The 26,275-nt window shown below is 52.7% G+C and overlaps 1 protein-coding gene across 1 annotated transcript; it reads left to right on the top strand.

Annotated features, from left to right (window-relative positions):
* The first annotated feature begins 1,292 nt into the window (after positions 1-1,292).
* Positions 1,293-22,591, top strand: CCND2 (cyclin D2). Its single transcript, XM_037514523.2, has 5 exons — positions 1,293-1,768; positions 3,588-3,803; positions 6,290-6,449; positions 14,483-14,631; positions 22,238-22,591. Exons 1-5 carry the CDS (start codon positions 1,574-1,576, stop codon positions 22,385-22,387), a joined length of 870 nt encoding a protein of 289 aa, XP_037370420.1. The 5' UTR covers positions 1,293-1,573; the 3' UTR covers positions 22,388-22,591.
* Positions 22,592-26,275: the final 3,684 nt, after the last annotated feature.

The following is a 26,275-nucleotide window of genomic DNA, read 5'->3' as shown; positions in this document are numbered from 1 at the left end:
AATCGCCCCGATCGGCCGGGTGGGGGGTGGCGGGAGGAAGGAGGTGAGGAAAGGCCACCGTGTCCCCTGGAATAGCAACCTTGACCCGAGGATGCATTGGAGCACATGTCAGAGCCGACCGCGCAGGCGGCGTCCCCACCGCGCGCCCGCTGCCGGGCAGAAAGCCCTGGCTGGTGAGGGAGGGAGGCGTGAACCCCGAGAGGTCGACGAGGATGCAGGCGGGGGGCCGAGGGGGGAAGTCTCGGGCCTCGGAGGCAAGGAAGGGGTGGTGCAGTTTGCGCAGGGGGAGCGAAAGGGAGCCAAGCCGAGTCGTTCCTTCGCCCCCCTCCCCCCTCCCCGGCTATTTCCTAGAAAGCTGTATCAGTGTGGCCACGCTCGGAGCAGACACCTCGGCCCGCCTGTCAGCAGATGCGAGGGCGAGGAAGCGGGTTTTTCCTGCGTGGCCACTGGCCGCGGAGGAACCGCTGGCAGCCCTACCCCCGGCCTGCGGCAGCCCCGGGCGCCTCGCTGCGCCTCCCAATGGCGCCGGTGGCGCCCCCAAGAATAGGTTGGTTCCTCCTCCAGGGTCACATTCTATCCCGTCGGGAAGCCTCCCCCGCCCCCCCGACACCCACCCTTCCACCTCTTCCTCCCCACACATCTGCAGGGGACGCGCCGGGGGTGGGGGGACTCGCTGTGGTCCCTTTAAAGGGGCTTTTGCAACAACTTCTGAATGATCAGAAACAAATTTCAGAGCCAGAACCTTTCTCACCCTGCGTCCGCGAGGTTGCTATTCTCTAAGATCGCCCTGATTATTTTTCACTTAAGGGATTTGTTTCCAAACGGACTGAGCTCACCCCATCCGTCATTGCTGTCATTTCTGAATCTATTAAAATAGATGGGCAGGAGCGTCATCATCAGTTTGGTAGAAGCCGAAGTGGGTGGTGGTGGTGGCTGGTGGGGGGGGGGGATCTTGGCGCGATACGCGTGCAGAATGCGCAAGATTCGAGGGAATAAAGAGAAATCGGTGGCGTTTTTTTTGTGGGTTCCCCTATCCGGGGCCCCTGGCATGCGGGGCTGGATGGAGCGAGAGGGCCTCGGCGGGCTGGGAGCGGGCCGGGGGGGCGGGGGGCCGCGTTTGAAGTTAGTTCGGGCCAGCTGCTGTTCTCCTTAATAACAAGAGGGGAGAGGCGGGCGGGCGGGAGAGATTGAAAGGAGGAGGGGAGGGGCGGGAGGGGCGGGAGGGGGGAGGAACCAGCGCGGGGAGCGAGGCTGGAGGGTGGAGAACTAACTGCCCAGCTAGTTTGCGTCACTGCCTCGGCGAGCAGAGCGGAGAGCAGGCTGGAGAGAGCGAGCCCGGCTCCACGGGGCGGGCAGGCCGAGCGAGCAGCCCCCGAGGCGCTTCTCTCCCGCCGCCCACCCCTCTCCTCTCTTCTGCTCCAACTTCTCTCTCCGGCCTTAAAACTTTTCCCCCAACCCCCCTCATTAGCCAAAGGAAGGCGGTAGGGGGAACACTACCCCTCCCCCCTCCCCCCCAAAAAAAACTTTTCCAGCCCGGAGAAAAGTAGGGGACCGAGCGGGCACCCGGCTGGCCATGGAGCTGCTGTGCTGCGAGGTCGACCCGGTGCGCAGGGCCGTGCGGGACGCCAACCTGCTCCACGACGACCGCGTTTTGCAGAATCTGCTCACGATCGAGGAGCGCTACCTTCCCCAGTGCTCCTACTTCAAATGCGTGCAAAAGGACATCCAGCCCTACATGCGCAGGATGGTGGCCACCTGGATGCTGGAGGTAGGTCTGCAGACGGCCGCTCCGTCCGCCCCCCCCGGATTCTCCCCTCCCCCGCCCCGCCACGCAGGGACCCTAAAACTGGGCGAGGACAACCTCCGCGCCCGCCTCTCGGCTCCCGTGCGCTAGGGTTCCCCGCGCCCTTTGGCGAGACGCGTGGCTCATTTCTGCTCCTTGGCAGGATGCGTAATGAACTGGGGGGCCGGGGGAGAAGAGGGTGAGGAAAATCGGGGGGCAAAGAGACTGTCCTGGGGCGGGGGTGGGGAGCAGCCCGCGCGCGTGTGCCTGCATGTGGCTGCCTCTTCCCACCCCCATCCGGACCTGTCTCTTGCAAAGCCGGGGCTGCTTTCGTGCGGTGGAGAAGGCAGGAGGAGCGTGAAATCGGGCGACAAGTAGAAGAGCAGCCCCCCCCCCCCCCCCAAGGCCAGCGCCAAACCGCCCCAGCCTCAAGTCCCCGCATGTGGTCGCGACTCCGCGTTGGCACTTAAAGGGGGAGGGGGGGGCGGGTGGAGGGGGGCGGGTGGAGAGAAACGGGGAATTCAGGAGCCCCGGAAGTCACCATGAAGAAACGTGTGTTTTAGGGGAACCCAAAAGAACCCCTCTGTACCCTCGCTCCCAATCCTTGCGGAGCAAGCCATGTGTGCCCACGTATGCACAGCTCCGGACCTGCCGTGGTTTCGCCATGTTGCTTTGCAAACTCGGGGTGGAAAGGCTGGAAAACGTCTCCAGCTCCCCCTCGCACACAAGTACCCCAACCACCCCACTTCTCCTAGAGCCCTCGCCCGCGCCCCCCAGCTCACGAGGGTTACTTACAGTTTGACTTTCCACTTTCCTCGGTGCGGAGATTTGGGTGGGGTAGGAAGGGGGGGTGGGGAGGTGTGTGTAGGGAGGGGGGTATACTGGGGCACCCCTAAAGGAGAGGTCAGAGTCCCCTGTGCCTCTCCCCGGAGACTCCCCGCTCCTCGTCTTGCCCCCGGCTGGTCCTCGCGTCCCCCGGTTCCTGCCCTTGTGGGCCGCAGCCGGACGCGCCCGCCGTGGCGCTCGCCCCTTCAGGTTTCCCCTCGGGATCCGGAGCCCCGGCAGCCGCCCCGCAGACCTTTCCGGCACCCGAAACCCGCGTTTCGGGAAGCCTGGATCCTCTTCGGGGTTTTCATGCCAAAAGGGCTTTTCTAGGATATTTCCTCGATTTTTAATTATTTTTTGAAAACGCTCCCCCCAGCTCCGACTCCAGCCGCCCGAGCCGCGGCTCCAGCCTCCGCGGGCTCCCCCGCCCCCCCCAGTCCCCACCTCTCCCCACCCACCCGCCCGTCGGCGGCGCTGGGGCCGCGGGGACCCCCCGGACAATTTTTCCAATTGTCGGGAATGATAGAGCAGGGCCTGGGGGTCGGATGGGTCCAAGAAGGAGCCCCCCGGAGCCTCCAGAATATTTTTATTGATTTTTTGAAAAGATGACGAAATCCAAAAAAGAGGGTGAGTGAGTTGGAGCGAGCAGAGAAACGCGCAGCCACAGGGAGCGTCGCGGGCCGCCGGCCGCCGCCGAGCGTTCCTTGGACACTCCCCGCCTCCCAGCTTGGGATTTTTAATGCACCCCGTTTTTTTTAGGCCAGTGAGCCCTACCCAAGCACGGATGGGCTATTTAGATTTACTCCCATTTCCTCATCTTTATTTTTGTCGTATATCCTGCTCCTCTTCCCCACTGAAAATGGTAAATAATTTTTGTTTGCAGACATTACTTTTTTTTTTTCCATTTTCCCCTCTTTTCCTGATACTATTTTCTACTCTCCCCGCCCCCCCCCCCAACTTTGTCCCACTCCCGATGTAGGTGTGTGAGGAGCAGAAGTGTGAAGAGGAGGTCTTCTCTCTGGCCATGAATTACCTGGACCGCTTCTTGGCTGGAGTCCCGACTCCAAAGACCCACCTGCAGCTCCTGGGTGCTGTCTGCATGTTCCTGGCCTCCAAGCTCAAAGAGACCATCCCCCTGACGGCTGAGAAGTTGTGCATTTACACCGACAATTCCATCAAGCCCCAGGAGCTGCTGGTAATGAATGACCTTCCCTGTCTCTCTCTCTTCTCTCCCCTCTGGGCTCTGGGTTAATGGGGTTCTGCCCACTGCACCCAAAACAAATTCTTAGCTTCTGAAAGTCCCCAGCACTGGAATCCTCACACTTAGGGGGGAGATACCTCTTTTGATATGAGACTGCATTCCTACTGCGTGCCCTACACTGTGCTAAGCACAGACAGAGCAGAGGTCAGTCCATGAAGAAGACCCTCCTGGAGTCAGCACCGGTAAGATCTTTTCTGGCTGCATGTGCACGTGCACATGTGTAGGGAGGCAGGAAACACAGACATCTAATTCAATTCCAAATTTCCAGTCATTGCATTCTGAGAAAATAGTCTGACTTCTCACATTATAGGAACATGTGGGGTATTTATTTCTCCTAAAACCCCCAGGTTCAAAGGCAGCCTCGTATATCTGCAAAGTCTTCGGATACCGGCACAGAGTAGCTGTTTGCAAACTATCAGCTCATTCACTTTGGCACAAAGTGGAAGTGTGACCCTTTATTGGAGGAGTCTCAGGCTTGGGCACCTACTTAAGTGGGGTGCTGGCCTCTCCCACCACAGGGGTCCTGTGCTGACTGATTTCCCTGCAGGCCCCCGTTTCCCACCCAATCTAACTCTCTTTCCCTGCACAGCTTCCCACTTAAGATGTCCACGTTGTAGCAGCACTGGAATGGCAGAGCGGCTCTGAGGCCCACCCTCAGTGGTCCGCACACCTTTCTCCGCCCTGTTTAGAAAAGGGGCCCCATTCTTACCGCCTCCTCCCCCTCCTTACTGGCAAGGCCTGCACAAAGTCCAGGGGCTGAGACTGGCTGCTGGAACTGAGCTCTTTGTAAGAGGCCTTCCTTTCTGGGGCTGTGCTGCCACCTAGTGGCAGACATGTGCAAGGATGGGGGCGGACTTGTGAGAATGTACAGAGGGGCCTGAATGACTTCACCTTTGAACCGCTGCCAGATTTCAGCTGCTTCTGGTTTGGTCCGAGAGGCCCAGATAGGTGCTTTCTTCTGGGAGATCTGCTCCCTTTAATAATGGTACCAAAAGAGTGGTTTAAATTCACATTCCCTTTGGAGAAGGAAGAGCTGGAATTTCAAGACGTCTTAGAACATTCTATTTTACTCCAACTTATTGTCAAGAGCCAGAGGCCGATTTTAAAGCTTGTAAAGAAGAAAATGTTAGATTTGGGAACTGCTTTGTTCTTCTCATGGGGGACCAGGGAAAATAATCTTACATTTGATTCATTGGGTTTAATGTAATGGTGATCTCAAGTTTTCTTAAGGACACCCCAATATTTCCAGAACACACAAGCTCCAAACAGACCTGCCATTTTCCCATTCCCAGTGTCTTTATCCCTCCTGTATCTAGAAGGAGGGCTCTAGAGGAGTTACCTGATTTTACTGGTGAGAAAGGCCCCCAAGGAGGGAAGGAAATCACTCCACAAGCACCTTACCACACGGCACTCAGGCCAGGGGGGGCTGGGGCCCTGGTGGCAAATGCAGTCAGGCTTCTTAGAGTCACTGGGACAGTGGGGTGCACTGGCAATCTCGTCTCTTTCTCGCAGTCTTACGGTAATTCATGGGAAAATCCCTCAGATTCCACATATTCTAAGGTTTTCTTTTTGACTTATCTCCCGTTGAGTACAGAGTACAGACCTCCCTCCAAAGTTCCCCAATAAGGGAGAGAAACCGGGTTTTTCACTGGGTAGGCTGAGGATGGGAGGTGCAAAAGAGGGAGTCCTCGCATTTAGACGGAGGGAATCTAACCACGCTTTGACCCCAATCCCATCCGGCTGCACACGGGGGTCACTGATGGCCACCCCGGCCCTCAGTCTTGATGACAAAGGGCTGTGAAACACTTAAGCGAAAGGGTCCCCCGTGGCTGTCATTTCCCCAAGATTTCTCCACGATGTATCCAGGGGACAGTTTTAACAGCAGCGAGAAAAATGGCACTTCCTGGCGCCAACTACAAGCAAGCTAATTGGTTGCCATGGAGTCGGGCCAAGGAGCCTTATTTTGAGCTTTATCTGTGTGCATCATTTTTCCATGAGGTCGGAAAAAAGACTATTAATCCAGCGATACAGACGGACACAATAAATCACTAGCAAAGGGCCGCCGTGACCCTGGCAGTATCTTTTTGTGGGTTCAGCTCTCTGGGTGGGCGGGCATCCACACCGCAAGGCAGGCAGGCTGGGGTGGGGGTGGGAGCACTGGAGAGTAAAAGAAGTAGAACGAAGTGGAATCTTGGCACCCGCTACCTGGGCTCTCATTATTTTCAGTGGAGCCTGACACTGGAAGCCTAAGAAGAGCCGTCAACAACTTCAAAGCTTTAGGAGCTCCCTGACAAATGGGCCCGCCTTGCCATCATCCAGCAGCGCCCTAATGAGCATCATTAAAATGGGGCTGATCCCAGCCCCCCGAAGCCTGGTCAGCCTTCGGGTTTTTCACTCTGGCCTTCTCCTTTCCGTACCAGGAGTGGGAGCTGGTGGTGCTGGGCAAGTTGAAGTGGAACCTGGCGGCCGTCACACCCCACGACTTCATCGAGCATATCCTCCGCAAGCTGCCCCAGCCCAACGAGAAGTTGCCTCTGATCCGCAAGCACGCGCAGACCTTCATTGCGCTGTGTGCCACCGGTAGGAGCAGCCGGGCACCGGGAGGGGGCACTCACTGCCAAGGAGCCCTGGGGTGGTGGGGGGAGCTGCTGGGGAGGGCCCAAATGGGGTACTCACCTCTGGGCCCCGGTGTGTGGGGGAGGGGCGGCCCCGATTCATCCACAGACCCAGGATTTCATTTCTGGGATGTTTTTCTTAACCTGAGCTGGTATATGCTCTCGCTAACCTCGTAAGTGGTTTATGAGGACAGGTGTGGCGGTGTGGTGAGGGCAAAAAAATAGCGCCTGTAAAATATTCTTTATGATGTCTGAAGTGCTCTTTGAAGATTATACGTGCTGCTCTCTGGTTGTGTTTAAATCTTTAATCTTTTGAGGAAAAGGATGACTTGGAGATAAGCCCAGGAGGAAATTTAAGGGGTGGGGACGAATCAGGTTAAAGGAACACTGTCAAGATAAATACACCATCAGTCCTGATAAGTGGGAAGGGAGACCAAAGGAATTCTTTTCACTGTCGGGCATTTATTGCCTTCTAGCTGTTGCCTCTGTGGGTGATGGGGTGGGGGTGGGGGTGTGGGCCTGCCTGCCTTTCTGCAGGACCGCCCTTCCTACCCCCGGCTTCTGCTGCTCTCTTCCCGTGCCTTTTGCCACCCTAAACTTAGCAGCAGGGAGGCTTTCATCCACCCTGCTGACCCCACAGTTCATACATAGTTCTTGTATGAGCCCATTTGCTTTGATACTGTCTCAAGAAACTTACCTTTGGCCAGTTCCTATTCGCTTCCTGGCGATAACCCTGGGAGAGACCCTGGGACCGCATGTCCAGGGGAGAGACCTCAGGAGTTCCTATTTTCACAGTCTGCGGGGGCAGGTAAAGAATTGTTTGTGCAAAGCCAAGAGTTTAGCTCGTTTGCAAGATGCAAGATAGACAGGTGCTCCGAGGGGTTCACTTTTTTGAATAACTTGCTACATGTTATTCCTGTGTATGTGCAGATACAGAGTGTATGTGCTTCCTGCTCTCGGTCAGAAGGTCAGGCTTGGCTGTGTCTCCCGGTGACCCGGGATAGACTGCCTAACCTCTCTGACCCTCAGCTTCTTTGTCTGCGAAACACCCCCTGTGGATGCCTGACCTCACGGCCTTTTCAGAGTAGGCAGGGAAATGAAAATCAGAAAAAGATGATGTACCAGGAAGAAGTCAGCACTGATGGTGAAAATGTTAAACCCCCCCACTCAGCTAAGTGAACTTGAACAGAGCCCTCCTTCAGCTCCAGCAGGACCCCTCCTCTGCCTGACCTGCTTGAATGTGGGATTCCACAAGCTGCCCCCCATTGATTCCAGGGTCTGGATTTCCTCTGACTGGTTTTTTTTAGTCCTGCCCCTCCAGATGCAGTCCAGCCTCATGGCGCCTTGTCTGCCCTGTGTCTCTCCGTGTGCAGCCCTAGGGGACCGTTCTTCAGTGCCCTGTGGGTGCTGCCTTTCAGACACCAGCCATTCTTATGCTACCTTCCCTTGCCCTGCTGTCTGGCCTGGGCTCTGGAGGTCAGCCCCTTACTGACTGACCATTTTGTCTCCCAGGTCTGACTGTCCCTTTGCTCGCCATTGTCAGGATTCACTGTGGGGGAGGGGTCAACCAGTCCTTTCTTCCCGGGGCCTCCAAGCTGACCCCCAGCTCTCTGCTCCCCCAGTGCCCAGCTGCTGAGAGGCAGAATCCTGCTTTCACCTAGTCTCCTGACTGATAGGTCTTTTGGGGTCTGCCCACCCATTCCACCTCTCTAGTCTCTGATTGGGGTAAGGGTGGAAGGTGGAATTACTGTGGCATGGGCAACTCCCCAGATTCTGTAAAGACTCATTCTCTAAAACTGGGGATCCCATCCCCCATTCCTGGCCTTCTTGCCCAGATCCTTGGGGTAGCTGCCAACTTTGAGGCCAGAGTGGGGAGCTTGGGATTCAGAGACTGAGGATAGAGGCCCAAGGGGGAGGCAGAGGAAGTCGTGAAGACGGTCTTCGGGAGTCCCGCACACACTTTGGGCAGGGCGGTAGGAAGCGCAGGAGAAAGGACCTTTCCAGTCCAATGAAAAGCACGGCAGCCATGGCGGTCAGAGCAGGGAGAGCTCCTTGTAGATTTCCTCCTGCCTTTAGAAAAGCTGGACTTACCTCGGGGATACATCTTACCCTCATCTGAGCTTGGCGTGAGTAACTGAGTCTCATAGAATCCCCACCACCTGAATGTGCACCAGCCTGACCATGTAAAAGTAATCGCTCCAGGAGGACACACCTTCCAGTGCAATGGGAATCCACGATCCCGGGCCAGGCTGCACCTAGTAGGCGAGGACCCTCTCACATCCACCTTGCAAGCACAGAGGCCTTGGGGTGTGCCACTCCAGGCAGTGTCCGGTCCTTCTCTTCTGGCCTTTGCACCTCGGCCTCTTTCCCCCCAACCCCTCTCTCCTGTCCAGGAGCTAGATAAGCACCTGCAGCCGGGGTCTGGGAAGCCCACGGGGATCTGAGGAGACGATCACCAGCCTCAGGCTGTGTGGCTAGTTCATGGGGAAAACTGGTTGTGAAAGAGCTGGCAGGAGTTGTGCAGCCTGTGTGGAGAGCGTATGTGTGTGTGAAAGGGGACGAGAGACCAGGGGAGCCTGGGGGCCTGAGGAAAGGGCAGCACTCGGGTAAGACGGTAGCATGACAGAGAGGTGCCCTCCTTCTCAGCCCAAAATGGCTTCTGAGGTAGAGACTGCCTCAGACTGCCAGGGATCCCTCTTTAGGCTGGTCCCGGTTAAAGGAGGTGTGGGGGATGGGTGGAGGTGTGGGGGATGGGTGGGGGTGGGGTGGGCAGAACATCTTTATGACAACCAGCTCCTTACGTTCCCCCTCCTAGAAATTGGATCCCGTGCAAGCACACCAAGCCTTAGAGCGCCCTGGTTGTAGCTCTGATGGTAGGAACTTCCCCCACATTAGCCAATGAGGAAAGGACCATTTGTGATGATTCAAGCTCGCACCCCGGCCTGGGGAGATTCTTGACATATGATATCATGCCCAGCAGATGATTCCAGTTAGTCTAGAGGAGTTTGAGTTCCTCTAGGCATTGAGTTTGCACTTGGTAAGGAGGAGGCGCTTTACCTTTCCACCCACCGCACCCCAAATCTCCCTCATTTTGCAGCAGGAGCCCCACCTTAAGAGGCTGTGTGGGTTCTCTGTGCATGGTCGGCCTGAGCCTGGGGTTGCTAACCCAGTGCTCACCCAGTTCTCGGGGCTTTTCCTGGCGATGCTTCATGGCAGTCCACCCCAGGTGGGCCCTGGAGAGCGCAGAGGCTGGCCCTTGATCCAGAAAGGGGCTTTGCTTTGGTGGTTGCCAGGAAGGAAGAATCGAAACCTACCTTTCCATCCATGAGCCTCTGGGCCGCCTGCAAGGAGGCGAGGTCACAGGACTGAGGGGAAGTAGCTGTTTAGCCTGGTCTCAGTTCTTCTGTGAGTGCCTGTGTGAGGACAGCTATCTTACTTCCCTTCTGGCTGTGAGCTGAATGAGGGGCCGCCTGCTGCCTCCTCCCTGGGATCTCCCTCCCACCCAGGCCTTTGGAGTTCAGGCTTCTTAGCTGGTCTGGCTTGCCTGCCCCATGGAGACAGGGGCTGCTGAACTTATTCTCGGGGTGGCAGAGGAGGTGTGTGCTGCCAGCGTCGTTGGCTAGCCAGTGAGCCCTCTGTCTGTCAGCCTGTTAAAATTCCTCCTGATAGCAGGTTGGAGAGGGGAGATGGGTGGCCATCAGGCTTCCCTGTTTTCAGCCTCAGAGCAAGTATCTCGCCCCCTAGTGGTGGACAAAAGCAGAGCACATGTTCTTGCACTTGAAGGCCTAGCCATGTAGCCAAAACAGTCAGCGCTGACCTCACTGTGCAGGACCAAATAACCACTGATTTCGCTGAGAACTCTTTCTAATGGGAAGTCTCACCAAGCAGCACAGTCACCAAGTTGATGATGATGATGATGGCCCTGGCCTAGAGTAAGGAGCGCCTATGGCATCTTGTGCAGGGCCACACAACTCACTGGTGCCATGGCCGGTCTGGTGTCCAAACCTTTGCCTCCTGAGCCAGGGCTCACTCTTCTGAGTCACTGTGTCATCTCTCAGTTGGATCATTGCCTCATGGATGATCAATCCCAAGCCTGGGACTCCCCTGGGTGCAGCTGGCCTCTCCCACTTCACCAGGAGGGAGGAAGTCATGTCAGAGGCTTCTGGAACATGGTCATTATTCTTGTCCCTGAGAGAGAAGTGGGGTGCACTGGGAAGAAGATTGGCATCCTCTTTCCTTCCTTGTATGCTTGTAACCTCTCCCATTCCCTATGGGTGCTCGCTCCCCATTCCTGACAAGGCAGCAGAAGCCTCACTCTGGAGACTGGATGAGGTGATGTGTAGGACATAGCACCCTGACGCTGAAAGGTTCTGCAGGCAACACCAAGCCCTCACTCAGCCTGGCCTCAGCATCTGCATGTAGCTCAGGGCTGCCAGGTGCCTTTCTCTTTACCCCTGCAGGTGCTGAGCACAGTCTCCAAGTCAGAATTGCCCATCACGATCCCACAGGACATCCCAGTGGGAGTCTGGTGGTGACAGCCAGGATGACAGTAGCGCCTGACATTGGTGGCTGGCCTGAGCTGGGCCTATGCATCTATGCAGGCTATTCTAGTTAAATCCTCAGAACAACCCTCTGAGCCGAGTGGCATTATTATCCTCACTAGCAGGTGAGAAGACAGAGACTCAGAGAGGCCTGGTACCCTGCCCGTCTCCACACCGTGGGTGAGGGAGACAACAGCCTCCCTACTCTCCTCTCAGTTTTTGAAGGGTCTTGACTGTACAGCCCAAATACTCCCCTTGTTCTTGGAGAGTCCCCTTAAGTGGCATGCCTGTGCTATCCCCTTGAGCACCTTCTTTCTGGTGAGAAGTCTCTCTGGAAGTCCCCCGTGTAGCATGCACCTCGCCATGTAGAATACAGTGCTGTTGTGTTTCTACATTTCACATCTTGGAAGGAATCAGGATGGCTCGCTGCTCAGTTAACTGTCTCTCTCCTCTGGGAGAAGGAGGGGTCTCAGTGGACATCTCGCTTCTGTAGGGGGCCAATCCAAGGTGGAGAGAGACCCTCGCCCCCAGGATGCCTTCTGCACCTACAGCTTGTTGCATTTGTGACCGAGAGACTGAGCTGTCTCTGATAGGTTTTTACTGGGTTTTTTTTTTTTTTAAGATTTATTTATTTATGCGTACAAGAGCTGGGGTACAGGCCAGAGGTGCGGGGGTGAGAGGATTCACCAGAGACAAAGTGGGAAACAGAACAGGCAGACTGACTGAAACACACTGCTGAGGGGAGCCGCAGGCGAGACAGGAGAGGTCTGCCTCGCCATGTGGGTAGCTCCCTGGCTGGCCGGGGATCGAACTCCGTGCTGCAGAGGCTTCGGATAACTTCATCATAGTGTGGTGCTTAACCCCTTGCGCCACCAGGGAGGCCCTACTGGGATTATTTTTTGCTAAAATATTACTAAAATTTTACAGATTAATCATCTTTCCCCCACCTCAAGGTAGGGGCATTTCCATGCATTTTCCATGTACCCACCTAGCGGCGTGCACATGTGTTTATATGTTAATGGAGAGCTGTGACTTGAACATAGTACAATGTATGAAGTTTGATGAATTTTGCCACCCCCTCCCCACCTTGCCCAAGTGGATATCACAGCATGTGTCAAACCAAAGCTAAATCTTAGTTTCCAGGAATGGCTGAGTGGGCTCGGTGGAACTTTCCATGGCTGAGTGTGGAGGTCGGCCAGCTAGAGCCAGGACAAGCACGCGCCCCTTCGGCTGGTTCATTCTACATCTGTTTTCCCTGCAGCAGAAAGGGGGTGTCCCTGAGAGTGGTCCCGGGGCAGCCCCTGATGCTGTGTGAAAAGATGACCTGTGACTTTGCTGCCCTGTGGAAATCGACCTTGTTCTCTTCCTCTCTCCCTTATTCTTTTCCTTGGATTTGCTCTCATTCTAGATCCTTAAGTAAAAGCAAATTAGCGCTGGAAGCCACCTGGGAGATTAGCCAACCTAAACTCACCTAAACCATGAAGGAAGAATTACATTTTATAACAAACTCCAGATGCACTTACGCATACATCAAGCTGATACAAAAATTTCCCAGAGCAATATTTACTCTCACTGTCTGTATTCCTTCCAGATACTTTCTATCTTACTCTGTTCACTTCAACAACAACAACAACAACAAAATGCTGGTCGTGACCTTCAGAGGAACCCCCATGATTCATCAGTAGTTGCAACTGGCAGTTTGAAAAACTCTGCTGTGACCCAACCCCTTTTACACAAATGGAGCTCCAGGGGCTTGGAGGAGGGGCAGTGACTTTCCCAGGGTCCCACAGTGTGACCCTGGCTTTTTAGTGCTCATGTCGCCTCCTTTTGATTAACCAGAGGAGAGCTGAGCTGAGGCAGCTAAAGGAAGATGCTGCTCTGCCTCTGTGTGTGGCAGAGGAGTAGCACGGGGGGTCAGCCTGGCTTCCAGCACCCCTTCTCTTGCTATTGGTGCTCTCTGCCCAGTCTGTGACCCTCTGAGCTGCCCAGAGGCAGCCATGTCCTTTCACACAGTGCTCTGTGCTTCGGGGGGGGGGGGGGGGCAAGGGACAGCGTCCCCAGAAGGCTGTCCCAGCATTTTCCTAGCGACCCGAGAAGAGAAGCACACATAGTCCTTCTGGGTGATTGTAGCACCTGCTGCACCCCAGGACCACCCATGTCTACTCCCTGGCTTCCAGAAATTAATTAATTTGCTAAAAATGGGAGTTAGCTTTGCATGCAGCGGGACAACAAAGATAGGCATGTGGGAGTGTGCTTCCTGGTCAGGCCTGGGGCAGAGGGGAGGGAGGGCCAGGCCATTCTTCTGCCCTTCCCTGCCAGATGCTCCCACCCAGGGCCTGTATGGGCCCAGGGCCATGGGCTGGCTGCCTCATCTACAGCATGAATGTCACAGGGGGAAGCTAACAAGGTTATTGGGCAGAGAAACACTCTCCTGTGACCTCATGTGGAAGAGACCTACAGCAGAGCAGGGGGCAGGGAGGCCGACTTTGTCACCAGCCATGAGGCTGGAAAAGGCTCGGAGGGGAGAGAGGACAGCAGGCGGTGGGTGGAGCGCCAGTGTCCCTCGAGAGGTGGAAATGGCTATTGGGCTACGGGAAGAGATCCCAGGGACAGACCGACCGACACACAGCCAGGCCTGTTCTTGGGGTTTGGCCCAGATGGGAGGGTGCACGCTTTGGTGATTCAACGGTGACTCCAAAAACACCCCCGACTTGAGGTAGGACAGTGGGGTCACCAATGAAAGTCTTCCACGAAACAGTAGTTCTAATTGGGCGTTTGGAGGAAGAAAAGGAAAGAGTAGATTGAACTGTTTTTGCAAGTTCAACCTAATATGCATGCTATGATTTGAGGGGGGAACCATGTCTTCCCTCTACACCCCCCATTTATTTCTCCTTCCTCCTCTGCGAACTCACTGGTGCAGTGCTAACCCTAGAGACGGTGTACGCTGTGGGGCGTTCGCTCCACGGCAGCACGGTGTGGGATGAGTGATGAAACTCGAGCTTCTTTAACATGATGAATCTGCACAGGCAGTGGCAGGTGGCTCTCCCATCGCACCAGGAGAAACCGTGGCCTTAGGGGTGTGTGGTGTGAACTGAGCGGCTGCGATCTGCACAGCACTGCGCTGTGTGGAGTGGGTAGCTGTTAGCAGTGCCTTGATGTCTCCAGGATGGGTGGAGCAGTGGATGATCTTGGTCCCCAGACCCTTTGGGGGAGGGCTCAGAGGGAGTTGAGGTGTTGGGGCTCCCAGACTGAGCCTTCTGACCTTGGAGAACTGGAAGCAGAAGAGGGGGTTGAACCTCATCTTGGATTTGTCTCTGCTCAGGGCTGGAGAGAGGCGGGAGGAGGAGGGCTCACTTTTGTGTGGCTGACTCTTGCCACCCTGTTTCTGAGTACCTTCCGGCTGGGATGCTCCTGCATCGAGTGCCTTTGCGTGCTGACCTTCCTCTCGTTCTCACAGACTTCAAGTTCGCCATGTACCCCCCGTCGATGATCGCAACTGGAAGTGTGGGAGCCGCCATCTGCGGGCTGCAGCAGGATGAGGACGTGAGCTCACTCACTGGCGACGCCCTGATAGATCTGCTGGCCAAGGTCACCAACACGGATGTGGTAGGTGGCCGAAACCTTCTCGGTTCAGACCAGACGTCTTTGTTCTCAGTATAGGGAGATTGTGGGTTTGACGATGACGGTGATGATGATGATGATGATATGTTAGAGGCATTTTTGTTGGCGGTGGTTTCTGTTTTCTAAGTTCCACATCACAGGTAGAATTCAGCAGGTGAGTCCTCCTCGGAGCTTTCCAAAGCCTGTGTGACATCCAGCAGAGAAGAGAAGGCAGTGAGCAGAGAAAATGGGGGAGGGAGCATGTTTACCAGTTTCCCTGTATGGCACTGGCTCCCTAGTAGCCCTGAATTGTGGCTGCATTTCCATTTATGTCCACACCATGGCCAGGCTGCCGTCCTCCACGGCTAGAGCTTCCAGGTCTGCTCCCACATGCTGCAGCTGCAGGCACTGGGAGGAGAAGGGATAGCCAGAGCTGGGATGGATCTGGCAGGGAGTGGCGACACAGGGGCGCCCACCTTGAAGATGGTGTCTGCCTGGACGGCCTCTCAACCCCGTTTCTCACTTCCCTTTTGTTCACTGGATCAAGAGCACTTGTGCAAGAATCAAGTGCTCTAGAAATTCAAAACACTATGGCCATCTGTAGATTTTTTTCCATTTGGTGTGCCCCATGGAAGGCCCAGAGGCTGGAATTCTGGGTGCCGAAAAGGGAGCGCCTTAGAAGAAGAAAGTTGAAACAGACCAGGGTGAAGAGAGGCTCTGATTGACCCTTGGGAGGGAGGTTGCTGGAGGTCTGAGAAGCTGCTCCTCCTCCTTAGGCTGGTGGGAGCACCCAGGGCAGAAGCCAGCAGTCTTGGTGAGAGGGAGGGCCTACCCAGAGCTGGAACTAGAACCTGGAAGCTGACAGTGGGCCTGGGACTCTGTGCCCCACACCAGCTGCAGCTCTGTCACCCCTCAGTTTGAAAAAGACCTTTGGTTTAGAGGCAACTTTAGAGACCAGTCAGCTCTGAGCCCCTTGGGAGTGACCATGGGAGGCTCAGAAAACTTCAAGATGACCCTCTGGATGTTCTGGGGGCCTCTGGGGGAATGCAGTGGGTCCGTGTGGACCTGATGAATAATGTGGCTTACTGGTCTGGGCCTGAGGCCTCCACAAGGGCTGTGAGCTGGAGGTTAAACAGAAGAGTCCAGGCTATATTTTGCCTGGGCATTTACTATCATCTCGAGAAAATGGTGCAGGGCAGAGCCAGAGGGCTGAAGGAACGACCCTGTCCCCCTGAAGCCAGGCTTCGATACACTTTTTAAATGCTGGCTCTCAAACAGGCTTTTAAAAGATGGTTTCTAGAACTCAGATGGAAGGGATCCCTCCATGGTCATTTCACGTGAAGAATGCTTTCTAAACCTCTAGAGACATATCTTGGACAGAAGTCAACATTTATTAAAATGGTGTGTGTCCTTCCTTTCCTGAGTATCTCCTATTAAGGCTGCCTGACAAAAGGAACTCCTAACCCTTGTCTTAAGACCAGTTCTCCATCGACCCCCAGAGACAAAAGTGTCACTGACAAGAGTCCCACCCCCAGGCATTGGAGCCTCTAGCAGATATTTATAGGCCTACTCTGATTGGCTGATTACTCCGGGGTCTCCAGCCTTCTCCCACATTGCTCTGTCACCCCTCACTGGCTCGAGTGGACAGAGGTCCTTCTTGGAGTGTCACTTAGTTAGTGCCTGGCTTTTCAAGACTCCAAATTCGTTTTTCATCTCATGCTGGAGGAACTGCTGGCCCTTTTCAGATACTGTGTGGCCAGTGCATTCGTATCTGCTGTCAGATTGTATCGAGACAACCTGGGTTCCTGGTCTGCTCCTTGAAATCCCAGCTACTGAGCTGGGGATGGCCAGGGTTAAACACTTGGCTGTTGAAAATCATACATCGTAGTGGACTAGAGAAGCCACATTGCTTTTTCAAGTAACAGTAGCAGACCTCCATAAGACCTCTGGTGGCAAGAGTCTGCCCACGCTTCCCTTGGAATGTGAGCTACAGGGACAGGGCGGCTGTCCCCTGTGCCCAGGTCTCAGCCTCGGAGGCTGCATTCTCTGAAAAGCTGAAGTGCAGAGTGAGGCCAGTAATAAGAGTAGGATTGAAAATGCTTTACCTTGGAGAGAGGGGAGTTTTGCCTCCTTAGCTCTGCTTCCCATTTCATGAGTCAAGAAGTGGTGTGTTTTAAGCACTTCTCCATTCATTTCTGGAAGTATTTGTGGAAGGCTCGCATGTTGCAGGTATTGTACCACGAACAAGGCGTGGCCCACAGGCACCATGGTAGAAGTTGGGGTGGGTGGGTAGTGAGTGGACAATAAGACATGAGGTTTCTGCTTTCAAGGACTTAGTGATTGTCTGGACAATCAAGAGCAAAAGCATGTGAAACCCTAGCCAATGAAAATCATGAATGAATACATGCTAACTGATGTATTAGGAATGTGAAATACAGTAGGAAATCGATTCAGAGGAAGGAGCTCACAACACCTAGTGAAAATACAGTCCTCCTGACAGTGTAAACTTGGTGATAGAAAATGTCCTTGGAACGGAGAAAGAAAGCATGATGTTTACATGGGGTGGATTTCGTTCAGCCTTAGCAAGAAATGAAATTCTGATACAGGCCCCACCAAGGATGAACCTTGAATGTTCCACTCCCTGAAGTCAGCCAGTCACAAAAAGATAAATGTGTAATTCCTCTTACAGGAGATACCCAGTTAGTCAAATTCAGGGAGATAGGTGGAGACCAGAGGGTGTCAAGACCAAGAAGTGGGGGGGAGGGGCAGGGCTTAGTGTTTCCTGGGCTTGGAATTTTAATTTGGGGTAATGAAAAAGTTCCAAGGATGGAGAGTGCTGATGGTCGAACAACAAAGTGAATATATTGAGTGCCACTGTATACATCAAATGACTAAGTGGCAAATTCTATGTATTTTTTGTCACAATAAAAAACCACGTGTCTATGTCCACACACCCCTATGCATACACATACCATGCCCTCGGTCCCTAGCATGAAATGCTGCCACATCTGTGTGGTGCCCTCCCACGGAGAAGCCATGTTGTGTGTCTGTCCTTCAGGCTCTGGAGCCACTGACGATTGGGGAAGAGTTGACACTTCACCCTAAAGTCCCTGCAGTCTGTGCTTGTCCTCAGCACCTTGATTTTTGGTGATTTCTTCCAGTTTACAGTGTTCTCTGTGGATGGTCAGGGAACAGACTCGAAAGAGGGTCCCCTTGGCTGCATGGAGACAGAAGTTTCCATAGCGTGCAGGCCAGCAACAGGCAGCTCTGATAGGAGGACCCAGGCGACTCTGAGAAAGTTGCTCTTTGTTGCTCCCTCTGGTTGCCAAAATAAACCGGAACGCCTCATTCCAAAGAGAAAGCTGAGTGAGAAGCCTGACAGTTTTACAGGGAATAAAAGTCTCAGAGGGTGGTGTATTTTAAGTCCTTTTTCCTTCCACTTGTAAGTGTTGCTAAAAACAGACACCAGCCAAAGAGGCAGGTCTGGCGATGGGGGAGCGTCTATCGGGGCTCCTGTTGCCAAGGGCGAGTTGGAGAGGACGGATCCAGTCTCCTGTTTCCCCTGGAAGAATCGGGGTTCCTCTCCGGTCCCCTCGACACTCAGCCCATGCCCTGTGCCAACAGTTATCTCACTGATCACTTGTCTATAGAACCTTTTGAACAAGACCCAACTTTTACTCAGCTCTTTATCCAGAGCCCCTGGCTGAAGAGAGGGAGGGAAGGAGCAAGGAATGAGGGACCAAGTGGCGTGGGTGTGGGGAAGTAGGCCGATAGGTCTCAAGATGGGGTTTCCATTGTGGCCTCCCTGTGTCTCTCTGACAGGCTCACTGTTTCTTGACATTGGTTCCACGTCATGGTCTCCTGAGTCTCACCTGAATTTACCTTGGAGCGAGTCACTTAACTTTCACATGACTCACAGTTTGCTGACTCACTAATGCAAAAGTGGCCTGAGGCTCACAGACCATGGAGACTTTAGGGAGTGCCTGGAAGACAGCACAACAGATCCAGGCTCCGGTCATCTGGCCTTGGGTGCATCCTTGCCTACCCAGCTCTCTTCTCTAAATATTTTGTCTATCCTTCTGGCTCTGGGGCCGCTGATGAGTGGCAGTAGGAAAGCGCTGGCTCTTCACCCTAAGGTCCCTGCAGTTCTGTGCTGGGGAAGACTCAGAGAGAAGACTCCAGGACTGCCCGTCCTGAGGCTCATCCTGGCACTTTGTGGCTGGGTTGTCCTTGAGCTATCCCAGGAGAACCCACAGTGCCTAGCGGTGTCTTCATTTTGACTGATGCTCTTCCCGGGGCCCCCAGCATTGTGTCACTGTCCCCCTCATTCTAGAGGCCCCTGGATGACTGAGACTATCCCTTGCAGACTATGTATCCACGGGGCCTATGTGTGGTTGGGAATCCTGTGAGGTTTCTGGAAGGCAAGCTGGGGGTGGGGAGGGGAAGAAATAGAATCTGAGGCGGATGCCGCCCTCTCCTGCCTTATTTTTTCTGTGGGCCTCATTTGGTATGCAAGGAAATAAGCCAAACAGCCTGTGAAGAAAGAGAGAATGAGATAGTTTCCTAAGTTGTCTCTGCCTGAGTTGGCTGCGGGTCTGGGGCTCATTCAGCCCTTTGTCCCCCTGTTGAGTGCAGTGCGTGTGTGGTGACAATGGGTGATGCAGTTACACTGGGGCTGGTGGTAGGAGTTCCGTCGGCCCATTCTTGGCGGCGAGGAGGGTGCAGGGCGCGGGGCTGGAGCCAGCCAGCAGAGGAAGTCGGGGGCCTGTGGAAAGAGCTGGAGATCACAAACACCCTGTTAGGCCCTGGGCCTGGGGGGCTGCAGGCAGGGGCGGGGCCCATCGTCCTGGCCCTTGGAGGCTTGCCCGACCTCCAGCACTGCGGAGCGCCACCTGTCCGGGCTGATAGACGAGCTTTATGGCGCTCCTTTTAATCAGCTTAATGTGGGGCATCGTGACACAATGGCGGGTGCTCTTGGAGGCCGCCGGGAAGCAGGGGTCCCGAGGCTGCTGGGCTTCACACGCATGTAGCTTCTTTTAAAGGCAGGCCTTGTGGGGTTCTCCCTGCCACGTGGGCTTTGTTCCCCTTTTGCAGAGAAGCAGAGGTACACAGGGAAGAGAGTTTTGGAATAGGAGGCTTGCCCTTTCAAGGCCAGGCTGAGCTTTGAACTGTGTGGAGCCCTCATTGGGGGGCACACCAGCCTTCAGTTCCGTTCCTCAGCTGTGAGATGAGGGTGTTTGGCTGTTTGAGCACCAAAAGGCCAGAAGACTTACACTTTCTCAAATTCTGTCAGGACCTGTGGATCGTTTCCTAAATCTGTTCTTTTTCTTAGCCTCCCTTCCTCTCCAGCCATCTTGTTTCCCTGCACCTTCCTTCTCTCAGCTTGACCTCCTGGCACAGCAGCCTCAGGGGGTTGAAGGCTGTGCTCCTCCTGCCTTCAGCTCACTGCATCCCTCCAGTTAGGCCCTGAGACCGTCCTGCCTTGTTGCTCTGGAGCTCCTTGGGCAAAGCGTGCTGTGTGGGGTCAGCGGGTCTGGCTGCAGGTGGTCCCCACTACACATTATCTTCTTCCCTTTCCTTCCATCAGCTCATGGAATATTCACACGCTCCTTGGAAGCCCAATGAGGTTCCTGGCAGTGCCAATCCAAACTAGGGGGCTAACGTGCAGAGAGTGTGCTCTCACGGATGGGGTGCTGATCTCTCTCTTCCACCGTCTGGGAGTAGAAGATTCAACATGATTTATGCAAGACAGGCTCTCGGCTTCCCAGAAGCTTTTCATCCAGCTAGGAATGAGGGCTCCACACAGTTGAAACTTGTGTTGAATGGTTGAGTTGCAAAGAAGGGGAGCCTGAAGGAGAGTAGGCAGAGACTCCACAGAATGTTCTAGAGAAGTTACTGCTCCAAAGAGCATGAACTCCCTGCTGTATCACAAGGTGAATCCAGAAGAGAGCAGGGAAAGGGAAGGGGCTTAGGATCCCCCATTTCTGGGGTAACTGTTTTAGTCATCATCTTTTTTTTAAGAGTGAGGAATGAGCAGTCATTACTATAATGTCATTACAGGAATGACATTACTAATCACCTGTTAGAGGGGAAGACAGTAAAGCTCTGGGGCCAGGAGATGGCAGTGGCACAGGAAGTGTTGAGAAATGCTGAGATGGCCCAGGAAATCTGAGGTGTAAGTGGCCCTCAGTGGCCAGTTCAACTCCCCAGCTTGTTGGGGTGGCACAGAGAACTCTGCAGACTGGCCTTGTCCCTCTGGTTCCCAATTCATTGCTGGACACTCGGGGTCCCCTTCATTAGTCCTGAGCAAATGCTAATTTGTACCTCATTGTAAATCAACCTAAAGAATTCTTTCAGATTTCAGGACCTGATTTATTGTTATTCATGATCAATAATGATCATCAGTTGGACTTTTCACTTCACTGCAGTATCTCAGTCAATCTTGACTCTGAGTATGTCATTGTCCTTGCTTTTCCAGTGGGGATACTGACACCAGAGCAGGTAGTAACTGCCCAGGAGCATGGTGGGTTGCGAGCCTGTCCCTCCTGCTTCATCCTTCTTGCATTCACATGGTGTTCCGGGTCTGCCTGTTGGGGAGCTGTTGCTCCTAAACTTAATCTTCCTACAAAGCTGTGACTTGGGATGTGGAATGGACCAGAGGCGGGAAAGGGAAGAAATAGGGGTATGGAAACTCTTCCAGAGTAGTTAACTCCAACTGGTTTCGAATCTTTGGAAAAGAAAGATAATGCCTTTGTGCTGGGCCCATTGAAAAATTGCACAGTGAAATGTGTTGCCTATGAGCCCCAGGGGACATGTTGCAAGAAAGGCAGGCTGAGGACTAGCCACTAAGAGCAGTTTCTTCAGCTCACACTCTCCACTTGCCAGTAGGAACCGCTGTCTCTCCCGAGTGAACCCATGAACTGTCATCATTGTTCCTGGTCACCTCACTAACAGAAGCCCTCTGCCTGGGGCAAACACTCTGAATTTCCCCTACCAAGTTGAGACTGTTACCATTTTTGCTCTCCCTCCAATTGGACAGCTCACGTGTCCAGAATTTGTGTAAACACGGTATTGTATTTTTTGATGAGCATTCAAATGGTAAATAAGCAAAAATGGAGAGGTGTTTCGGTTTTTAAGTGTTTACAGAGTTTGTATGAGGGTCAGTACCGAAGTCCGTGCTCTTCTGTTCCCAAGGTGCTCTATCTGCTGCTGTAACTTGAGCTTCCCCTTTTTTCTGTGAGAGAGAAGAGCAACTTCCCCAAGCAGAAAGCATCCAACTGACCCCTTGGTCACAAGGCCCTGCATAAACGGCTCATGCTCTGAGCCAGTTCTTCTGAGTCCCATGTGCCACCGAATCACCTGTGCTTCTGCTAAACTGCAGATATGGGTTAGTTAGCTCAGTCCGGAGTGGGCTGAGAGTTGCATTTCCTGCACACTCTTGGGTGATGCTGATGCCGCCGGCCTCCGACCCCAGGGGTTGCCTCCAGGCTCCCTGGCCCTTCAGGCACATGACAGATCATGCAACACTTGCATTGTGTATGTTTTCTACGTGAGATGCTCTGTGCCCCGCTGGTCTTGCTAACCAGTCTGGTGTGGACTGTTCTCCTTCCAGGATTGCCTCAAAGCCTGCCAGGAGCAGATTGAGGTGGTGCTGCTCAACAGCCTGCAGCAGTTCCGCCAGGACCAGGGTGATGGATCCAAGTCCGAGGATGAACTGGACCAAGCCAGCACCCCCACAGACGTGCGGGAAATCGACCTGTGAGGTGGTCACTCGGGCCGAAGGGAGAGATGCGTTCCAATCTGTTCTCTCCTTCTCTCTGGTTATGTTATGTTCTTTATGTTTTAGGATGCAACTTAAAAAAAAAAATTCTGCCCCCACCTAGATCATATGGAAATATCTTTTAGAAGTGAGAGAAAAAGGTCCTATAAAAATGGAATCATTAAAAGCATTTGGTGCCTATTTGAAGTACAACAGAAGGGAATCCCTTGTATATGCGAACAGTTATTGTTTGATGATGTTGAAAGTAATAGTGAAATGCTTACAGCAAACTGCAGAGTAGCTAGAGAAAACGTCCGTCTGCAATATGGGAACAAATTAGAGGAGACTTTTTTTTTTTTCATGTTACGAATTAGCACATACACCCCTTTTAGGATAATTTCAAGGGACTGCGTATGCCATTTATGGCATGATCAGATTGCAAAGCAATGAACTCGAGAAGGAATTAGAAATGAGGAGGGACACGATGGGGAGGATAGTACAAAACAATCTCTCAGCGCGATTGAACCATTTGGATGTAGAAGCCCCTTTGCTCCCAGCCACCCACTTGTTCTAAGTCAGGAGCATTGCTGCACCTCTGTTAATTAAGAACTCTCGCTTGTCTACAGTAGCTGCTACCTTAAAAAAAAAAAAAAAGATGTTTTATATTGCCAGTTGGACACAGGTGATTGGATCCTGGGTTTTCATATTTTTTGACATGTTGCTTCTCCTTCCAAACGTGGTTCATTGCAGGCATCACCATACTTGTATCTAAAGGGGCGATTTAGCAATGCGCCATCACCAAAACTCAAATGAACAGAGGCAGATGGAGACCAAGGGTGTGGGATCTGGAATGGAATCTTTTCTCTTTGGGTGTTAAAGAGAGTGATGTGACCTTGGCATCCCTGATGAGTAAACTTAATTTTTTTTGGTGCTGATTGGTATATCTGGCCCACAGGATAGCATTGTTATAAACCATTCCATTCGAAAAGCACTTTGAAAAATTGTTCCCGAGGGATAGATGGGATGGTTTATGCAAATCATGCTGAATAGACTCCTCCCTTTTCCTGTGCTCCTACCCCTTGTCCCCTTGCTTGGTAACTATCCACTTCTGGTAGCTGACATTTTCTGGTACATAGTTCTGGGGTCTCTAACCAGGACTCGAGAGACACCCCTTTCTGCTTACATTCCCCATTACAACATTCCTCAGAAAAGCCTCAAAACGAAAGATCTGTTACCATTTCAATGACACGGAAGGATCTTAATTCCCACCATATATACTTCTCCTTTGGACATGGAAAGAAAAGTTATTGCTGGTGCAAAAACAGACAGCTGAACATCCTCAGAGTGTGGCATTTTGTTCCCTTTTCCGTTTTTTGTTCATTTCATTGCAAAGTTGTGTTCAGCGTACTTGAATTTTTTTCCCTCTCCACTTCTTAGAGGCATTCAGTTAGAAAAGAGGTTGGAGCAACAACTTTTTTTTTTTTTTTTGCACAATTATAATTGACAGGTAATGAAGCTATTTGTTGAAATATTTGCCTTTTGTAAGTAAAAAACAAATCAGAACAGGGCTTCTTGGAAGAATTATTTTAGACACAGAATCTGCCTTGTTTCGTAGTAGGATGGTGGAAGATGGAGAAAAATCTAAGGGTCTCTTATTTTTCATTTTATTGTGTTCAGTTTTTTGTTTTTTTTTTTTTGCGCTGCTAAGAAGCTAAGATCATTCATCCTTATTCACATTAACAGTACCTAGCTGTAATGTTTTCACAGAGTGTGCTGCTATTTTATAAACATTTTTATAATATATTATTTTACTGCTTAAATTCCAAGTCCTGAAGTGGATGGTTGAGATATGAGTTCTTCGTACTGGACAAGCCCTTCCATAGTTTGTTTTTTTTCCGGTAGCATATTCATGGTGATTTTTTTTCTGGTTTTTGGTTTTGTTTTTTTTTTTTTTTTTCATTTTGGGTTTTGTTTTTTTTTTTTCCTCTTGATCAGCATTCTTCAAAGACAGAGTATTCTTTACCTCAGGTTTACTGGATAAAATCAATAGCTACAAAAGAAAATGATTCACATTTTTGTTTTCATAATACCTCACAGTCGAACAGTTTCTGCTTGGGAGCCCATCGGTGTGGGAACGGGGATGGCAGGGAGGAGGCTGAATGAAGGCCTCTCTCTGGTGGAAGGCAGGGTGGATTTGGCCCCCGGGTCTCTTACCCAGGGACCTTTCCAGTCAGCAAGGTCATCAGGCTTCCATTTTGACTCTGGTATCCTCCTCATGATGGAAAAAATACAAATGAACCAAGGGATTCCCCACCCCATCCCCCCCAAGGCAGACATTCAGCACAAACATTTATGCAATGGACTAGGAAGTCAGGTATCAGGAGACAGACGAAAAAGCATTCCAGCAGGCAATTTCGAGGTCCTCATCTTGCAGGCCTTCCCGAAGCTTTCATCTGCTTTCATGTGCTTAGGGGCCTTCCATCTTGAAAGTTTGCCCTCTATCTTTTTCCTTCCCTGACATGGGCATCCCCAGTTTAGCATAATCTCAGCAGTTTTTAGGAGTGTTAGAATCTCTAGAAGTTCTAGGTCTGAATCATGTGTCTGTGCATCTGCAGGATGCAGCTTTGTGGGGGTGCCTGCTCCCTGCCTCAGCCCACGGCAGGCGCACGCCCCGCATTGCCAGACCCCCTGGCAAGCGGTGCTAAAAGAGTTTTCAGGTTTTAAATCGCATTGAATTGGCATGGTTGGAAAAATAGGTGAGAAGTGTACTGAATGGTAGTCGAAGGGAGGTGGAGAGGCCACTTACCTGCAGAGATGCGTTCCAGATGAGTCGGTCTCTCTCGAAGTGTGGTTAAAAGTGTTCAGGACTTGGTGAGTTAGCATGACCCTAAGGTTCTAGGGAATTTCTGTTGGGGCAGTGGATGGGTTGTGAATTCTGAAGTTTTGGAGAGGAAAGCTGAGCAGCCATGTTTTTCTAAGGGCCCACCTTGCACAGGTCACTCTCCTGGGGCAGCCCATTGGCTGGAAGAAGGCAGGGTCTCTCCTTGGCATCTCGGAGCCTAAAGGGAAAGCAAGGTCATTTCATGGTGACCAGCCCTTAAGCTCAAACAGAAGCAGCAAATGACAGAACCTGACAAAGAAGGAAGGGAACAGGCCAACAGACTCTCCCTGCAGTCTGGAACTTCCCCTGTCCCGGAGCCTCGGGTACCCTTGGGGCTGTCCAGCTTTTCTCCTTCCTGTCCTGTCCTCAGGGCCTAGTGTGACGGGAGTGAGGGGTCACTGGGGGAAGGTGCTAGGTTGTTTGGCTTTTCTGCCTGCCCCCTCAAATGGAAGGAGAAACCCTGGATTTGTTAAAGTGGCTCATACCCTCCCCTTGGAGCTGGGTTTCCTTGGTAGGGTTTTTTTTGTTTGGTTTTGGGTTTTTTTTTTTTTTTTTTTTGGTGCCGGGGGAGTTCGCTTCTCCCCTGGATTTTTTTTTCTCTTTCTCAACCTCCCACTAAAGGGGTTTCAGGCCTATTCTGGTCTCTTTCTATCCTGTTGTCTTTCTAGCTCTTCCTTACCTCCTCCTCTCTCTGTGTTTTTATTCATTCCACCAGTGGGGGCCTGAGTTGTTCCCCTAATTTGCCAAATTTTGTTCCTTCCCCTATTTTGGCCAAATCCTAGGGGGGATAATCCTAGTATGCCAAAAATATATGCCTACGCATGACAAAACGCCGTGCGGGTTCCTAACAGTCAAGAAGCCTGTGGCAGCAGCGGGGACAGCACCCTCAGCACTAGGTCCCCCATGCGCTGATAGGAGGGCTCCTGGGGAATGGGCTTCTCTAGAAGAGAGTTTCTTCTGGAACTGCCCAGCCCCCCACTGAAGAGCCCACCACGTCTCACAGCCAGCTC

The sequence above is a fragment of the Talpa occidentalis genome, unplaced genomic scaffold (assembly GCF_014898055.3).
Source record: "Talpa occidentalis isolate TD23 unplaced genomic scaffold, MPIMG_talOcc4v2.1 talOcc4.16, whole genome shotgun sequence".
Taxonomy (NCBI): Eukaryota; Metazoa; Chordata; class Mammalia; order Eulipotyphla; family Talpidae; genus Talpa; species Talpa occidentalis.
Note: the sequence above shows the minus strand (reverse complement) of the source record. Positions and strands in the feature narration are given on the sequence as shown.

Excerpts from the sequence above, each read along its gene's own strand:
- CCND2 (XM_037514523.2), top strand. The coding sequence starts at position 1,574 with ATGGAGCTGCTGTGCTGCGAGGTCGACCCGGTGCGCAGGGCCGTGCGG. Across the intron at positions 1,769-3,587 it reads TGGCCACCTGGATGCTGGAG|GTGTGTGAGGAGCAGAAGTG; the intron begins GTAGGTCTGCAG and ends CTCCCGATGTAG. Across the intron at positions 3,804-6,289 it reads TCAAGCCCCAGGAGCTGCTG|GAGTGGGAGCTGGTGGTGCT; the intron begins GTAATGAATGAC and ends TTTCCGTACCAG.